Source organism: Gossypium arboreum, chromosome 12 (assembly GCF_025698485.1).
Source record: "Gossypium arboreum isolate Shixiya-1 chromosome 12, ASM2569848v2, whole genome shotgun sequence".
Classification (NCBI taxonomy): domain Eukaryota; kingdom Viridiplantae; phylum Streptophyta; class Magnoliopsida; order Malvales; family Malvaceae; genus Gossypium; species Gossypium arboreum.
Window position 1 is genome coordinate 6,706,200 of NC_069081.1, and position 7,184 is coordinate 6,713,383.

The 7,184-nt window shown below is 41.6% G+C and overlaps 1 protein-coding gene across 1 annotated transcript; it reads right to left on the minus strand.

Moving 5' to 3' along the window:
• Positions 1-5,513: 5,513 nt before the first annotated feature.
• LOC108477793 (uncharacterized) lies at positions 5,514-7,184 on the minus strand. Its single transcript, XM_017780287.1, has 6 exons — positions 6,957-7,184; positions 6,625-6,707; positions 6,454-6,554; positions 6,162-6,338; positions 5,820-6,067; positions 5,514-5,681 (listed from the first exon to the last, which is right to left on the minus strand). The coding sequence occupies exons 1-6, from the start codon at positions 7,182-7,184 to the stop codon at positions 5,514-5,516; spliced, it is 1,005 nt and encodes a 334-aa protein (XP_017635776.1).

Genomic DNA, 7,184 nt, shown 5'->3' on the forward strand with positions numbered 1-7,184 from the left:
ATAACTTGTATATCTATCAACAAGCATTTATAATCAATCAAGAAACTTTAAAATACACATGTATTCATCAATGGAATCATTCAAAATCTTGAATAGTTTTGTAAAATAGTCCTTGGGCTAGCTAGTTCTAGTTGCAACGATCACAAGAACATAGAAATCATTAAAAACAGGATAATAACCGTACCTTAATAGACAATGAAAGCTTGGCCCAACGAAAGCCCTAAGTATGGCTTTTTCTTTTTCCAAATTTGGCTAAAGGAAGAAGATGAGCATAATTTACAATTTTTTTTGTTTATTTAACCTTTATTATCCAAATTACAAGTTTAACCTTAATTAAAAACTATCAAATAACATGATAATATGTCCATTACTGTCCACTCACACTAATCATAGTCTAATTACAACATAAGGACTTATCTTTAGGGTTCTATAGCTACTAAACACCTTTAACTAATAGAACAACACTTTTGCATTTTACTCGATTTAGTCATTTTTACCGAATTAAGCATTCAAACGATAAAATTAATTGATGAAACTTTCACACATACATGCTATCATGCTGTAAACACTTAAAATAATATTAAAATAATTTTTTGATCTCGAATTTGCGGTTTCAAAACTACTGTTCTGATTTTGTAACACCTCAAACCCGGTCTAGACGTTATGGCTGAATCTGGCGGCGTCATATGAGAGTGTTTTCAGAATATCTTAGCAAGTTAAAAATCGTTCAGTTCATTATCGTTACTTAAGTCATGAAATCTCCAATCCATTTATTAGGTGAACACATTTCATTATCACGGAAGCTAAAACATCATTAATCAAAAACTTAATAGTTTAAAATCCTGAAATAAACTTAAAAATAGTTCAAGTTCAAAGACATTTTAATCCCAAAAATAAATATTTAGAATAAAGCAGATAAAATAGAATGCTACTCAAAAATCCATAAATGACCAACAGTGGTCACCATCAAGCCCTCCGTCGCACCGATCCATCTACTACTGAGGATTACCTGACAAACAAATAAACAAAGGGGTGAGTTTTCGCAAACTCAGTGTGTACATCCCCACGAATAGCATGCACACAAATAGATAGCAGAATACAGATAGTTCGGCCTTAACCATACAGGTATCGTATGCATAACAAATCAGATATCAGAAAACATGCCCACCAACCCTGCATACCATCTTTGACCAACCCAACACACCATGTGGGGATAGAATCGACCCACCCAACCCTACACACCAAGTATGGGGATATAATCAACCCATCTAACCCTGCACACCAAAAGGTACCGTAGAACAGTACATAATAGATATATGCAGCGTAGCTGCCAGATAACAGGGTAATCGTCTCTAAGACTTCATTCTCTTCACAATAATCCCAACCCAACCCAATACAATGCAACATACATATCATGACATGCTTATATGAAAATATCAGATCTTATCAAAATCATGGAAGAACGAATATAAGGAATTAGACAGATACACATGCTTATAATAACATGCTTTTGCATACAATTCAGTAATCAATCAGAGTATGGGGTTTAAGTAATGCTTACCGCCCCTACAGTCAGGTCACAGTCGACTTAGGCGACCTGTACAACCTTACAGAATATTTCAAAAAAATTAGGCTCACACGCCCGTGTGCCCTGCCAGTGTAGGCCCACAAGCCTGTGTGGCCCACACAGCCCAACTTGGCTTTGCTTGTATAGATCATACAGCCTAGCCCAAAGTCCCACACACCCGTGTGGTTCACCCATGTGACCCACACGTCCGTGCAGCCTACACAGCCCAATTAATAGAGCCCATGCCTCGCACACGGCCTCGCCAGCTTCACATGCCTGTGTCTGTCGCGCCCGTGTGGTGGGCACACGGCCTGGCTCGTCAATGACATGCCCGTGTTTCACGACACTAGCTCTCACACGGGCAGACCACACGCCCTTGTAGCGTCGATAGGCCACTTTTCAGTTTTCACTGAAAATCATTTTCTACTCGATCGGAGTACACACTTGATTTGTTTTCGCTGCTAATCTAACCATGAGCACTACCAGGCCTAAGATTGACAGTACTGAGCCTAAATTAGTCACTAAAATTGACTTACATAAGAATGGAAAAATCCTGGAATGCGAGATCTAGTTATCGTCGATGAAAAATGGTGTTTCCTCGCTGCTAAGAATTCGATTACTGATCTACCGAACCTTGATTAATCCCTAAACAATAACCAAAATCCTTTTAAATAATCTCCAACCGAAATCTCGTAACTTAGTTTAAACATTACTTACTGAATCGTCAGAACCACTAGCAAATGTCACAGCTAAATGGAAGAAAATGAAAAATTGAAGGAGAAGAAAAACAAAGAAGAAGAAAAAAGAAAGAAAAGAAAAGAATTTCAGCAGTAAGGGTTTGGAAGAGGAAGAAACGGCAGAAAAACTGTTTTGTTAACAAGAAGAAAATAAGGAAACCTTAATTCTTCTCTAAAGCTCACAACTCAGAATTTTAATAAAACCCAACTCTTAGTTACAACTTGCAACAAAAATAATCCCATCGCCACTGTAGGGAATCGAACTCCTGACTCTAAACATATTCCCTTGCCACTTAACCACTAGACCAGTAGGCCCATTCTGTTAAGTTTTTACCTATAATTCATTATATGCCCATTGACATCAAGTCAGACTTTCTTCAATAATTAGAAAAAAAACCAAAAATAACTCGAAACATAGATTCAGACACTTCTAAGCCCAACACTTACAAAACTCGAAACTACAGAAATTTGGGGCGTTACAACTCTACCCCCTTAAAGAAAATTCGTCCTTAAATTTTACCTGATCAGAAAAGGTGAGGATAATGCTGATGCATCGAATCCTCTGGCTCCCAAGTAGCCTCCTCAGTGCTATGATTCTGTCACAACACCTTTACCAAGGGAATAAATTTCTTACGCAGAATCTTAACGTCACGATCTAAAATTTGAACTGGCTCCCCCTCAAATGTCAGATTCGGTCTAACATCAATCTCATCCACAGACACAATGTGAGTAGGATCAGAGCGATAGCGTCTCAACATCGACACGTGAAATACGTCATGTATGTGATCCAACTCTGGAGGAAGCTCCAACTAATATTTGACTGGTCCCACTCGCTTCAGAATCCGGTACGGCCCAATAAATCGAGGACTCAACTTGCCCTTGCGACCGAACCTCAGAACCTTCTTCTATGGCGCGACCTTAAGGAAAACCATGTCTCCTAAAAAATACTCGATGCCCTTCCTTTTCAAATCCACATAGGACTTCTGTCTATCAGAAGTTGCTTTTAGTCGATCACGAATCACGTGGACCTTATCCTCAGTCTCTGATACTAACTTTGGACCCAGAATACGTCGCTCACCTAACTCAATCCAGCACAAATGAGTGCGACAATTACAACCATAAAGTGCCTCGTACGGTGCCATCTGAATACTATATTGATAGCTGTTATTGTAAGCGAAATCTGCCAATGGCAAGTACTCCTCCCAACTACCACAGAAATCCATGACACAACTCCTCAACATATTCTCTAATATCTGAATCACCCTCTCTGACTGGCCATCTGTCTGAGGATGAAAAGCAGTACTGAAATCCAGACGAAAACCCAAAGCTTCATAAAGTTTCTGGCAAAACTGAGACATAAAACGAGGATCCCTATCGGAGATGATCGAAACAGGAACCTCATACAACCTCACTATCTTGGAAATGTAGAGCTTAGCCAGCTTTTGCAAGGAAAAGTTCGTTCTAACAGTAATGAAATGTGCAGACTTGGTCAATCGATTCATGATGACCTACATAGAATCCTTTTTAGTGGGTGTTAGAGGCAAACCACTAACGAAATGCATCGTTACTCGCTCCCATTTCCATATTGTTATCCTTATTGACTGAAGCAAACCCGAAGGTAACTGATGCTCAGTCTTAACCTGCTGGCAAGTCAAATAACAAGCAACAAAGTCTGTCACCTCACGTTTTAACCCTGGCCACTAGTACAAGTCTCGAAGATCCCTATACATTGTGTTGCCCCCAGGATGCATAGCGTAAGGGCTACTATGCGCCTCCCTCAAAATCGACCACCTCAAATTCTTATCATTAGGTATACAGATCCTATCTCAAAAATGCAACACCCCATTACTGTCAATCCTAAAATTAGTGGTTGTCCCAGCCTCAACCTGACGGAATGGCAACTTAAGAGACTTATCTCCCAACTGTTTATCTTTAATCTGATCTAACTACGTCAGTTTAACCTGCAACTCAGCCAGAAGACTCCCATCGTTATAAAGACTCAGTCGAGAGAACAACGCTCTCAAATCAGCCACAGCCCTACGGCTTAATGCATCGGCCACCACATTAGCCTTTACAGGGTGATACTCAATACTGCAGTCATAGTCCTTCAACAGCTTAACCCACCAGTACTGCCTAAGATTTAAGTCTTTCTGAGTGAGGAGATACTTGAGACTCTTGTGATCAGTGTAGATGGTACACTTCTCACCGTACAGATAGTGCCTCCAAATCTTCAATGCAAAGACAACTACCGCCAACTCTAAATCATGTGTCGGATAATTTGCCTCATGAGTCTTGAGCTGAGGAGATGCATATGCGACCACTTTACCATTATGCATCAAGGCGCAACCCAAATCTACATGTGACGCATCACTGTAAACCACAAAATCCTTGCCAGACTTAGGTTGTATCAGAATTGGAGCCTGAATCAAAACTATCTTGAGCTTCTCAAAGCTCTCCTGCTGAGTGTCCTTCCAAACAAAGGGAACTCCCTTACGCAGTAACTTAGTCAATGGCACTGCGATCAACAAGAATCCTTCTACGAAGCATTAGTAATAACATGCTAGACCTAGAAAACTGCGAACCTCCGACAGACTCTTCGGCTGTTTCCAATCCAATACAGCCTCAACCTTACGAGGATCCACTCTAATCCCCTCTGTAGAAACTACATGTCCCAGAAATGTCACTTCTCTAAGCTAGAATTCACACTTACTAAACTTCGCATATAGCTGTTTCTCCTGAAGAATCTGCAGAACCACCCGCAGATGCCTATCATGCTTATCCTCCGTCCTAGAATATACTAAGATGTCGTCGATGAACACTACCACAAACTGATCTAAGCAGGGCTGAAACACTCGATTCATCAGATCCATGAACACCGCTGGTGCATTAGTCAACCCAAAAGGCATAATTAAGAACTCGTTATGTCCATACTGAGTCTTAAATGCCATCTTATGCACATCAGCCTCTTTTACTCTACTGATGATATCTTAATCTTAGATCGATTTTAGAGAACACAGAAGCCTCTCTGAACTGATCGAATGAATCGTCTATCCTTGGAAGTGGGTATTTATTCTTAATTGTTAACTTATTCAATTGACAATAGTCGATGCACATTCTCATCGTACCATCTTTCTTTTTACGAACAAAACCGGTGCTCCCCATGGAAACACATTAGGACGAATAAACCAATGATCTAACAGCTCTTAAACTTAAGCCTTCAGTTTTGCCAGCTCTTTCGGTTCCATTTGATAAGGGGCGATAGACACCAGAGCCGTACCAAGAATCAACTCAATCCCAAATTCTACCTCACGGCTCGGAGGTAATCCTGGTAATTCCTCTGGAAAAACATCTGAAAAGCCCCTCATAGTACGAATGTCCTTAACCGAATAGTCCACAGAATCAGAAACACTGATGTAGGCCAAGTATGCCTCACATCTTTTCCTCACCAGCTTCTCTACTACCAACGTAGATATCACATTGCCCAGATAATTTCGTCATTCTCCAATCACGGCTACCTCATTATCCTCCTCGGTCCTTAGAACCACCTTCTTTTCAGCACAATCAAGACTTATACGATGCTTCACCAACCAGTCCATACTAAGAATTAAGTCGAACTTCCCAAATAAAAGTTCCATCAGATGAGCCAAAAATATTGTCCCTTGGACTTCCAACGAAATGTCCCAGAATAGCTTACTAACCCTAATGGTCTGCCCCAGCGGACTCACCACAGAAATCTCACTAGAAGTACTCTCAGACGGAATTCCTAAAGTTTCAGACACAGAACATACAATATAAGAATGTGTAGAGCATATGTCTATCAGTGTAACATAAGCTACATTAAGAATAAAAAAACGTACCCGTGATGATGTCTGGAGCATCTCCATCCCCACGACGACGTGCAACATAGACAAGTGCAGGCTGCCTCGCCTCAGTCGGCCCAGCACCTCTATCAAGTGCTCTTTGACCTCGACCCATACTGTTATCACCCCTAGCCTGTCCTCGGCCCCTGGGTGGCTGCTGTACTCCTCCGGCAGCTGCGCAGTCTCAACAATCGGAGCTTGCACCTGATTACCCCTTAGTGGACAATCTTTAACTCGATGCTTAGTCGATCCACACCTCAACAAGTGCTAGTAGATCTCCAACACTCACCTGGATGACGTCTATTACATAGCTGACAGATCACCACCCCAGCAGGTGCAACAGTAGGCCCAACTCTAAGTGGCCCTTCAGCCTTGGCCTTTTTCTTAAGCCTTATCCCAGAACCAATAGACTCAGAATCCCTCTTAACTTTCCCTTTCTCACGGTTTTAGTGCTCAGAACGTTTCACTTCCTCGGCTATCTTGGCCTTCTCGACCAATATTGAAAAATCCTATTTCCTCTGAGGATCTATCAGAACTCACAGACTATCACGAAGACCATCCTCAAATTAAACACAGCGCTCATACTCATTCGCCACCATGCCCCTCGCATAACGACTCAGCCTCGTACTCTGCCACCGAACGGTCCCCCTAAGTGACATTCAGGAACGCACGCCCCCTAGCGTCAATATAACTAGCTCCCACATACTTACTCTGATAGGTGGTCTTAAATAAATCCCAAGTCAACCTATCAAGCTGAGTACCCTCCTTAACGGTCAACCACCACTATTATGCCTCATCGTGAAGCAAAGACACAGCCTCATTGAGCTTCTGATCATCAGTAAAATCCAAATCATCCATTATGCACTCTGTGGCCTCCATCCAATACTCGACCACACTCGGAGCAACTCCAATGATATCCCTAAATATATCAACCCCATTCGACCAGAATCGTTCCGCAACCGACCTATGGCCTCCAGATCCAACATTAGCCCCAGCGACCCTCTCCAAAATTCGCAGCAT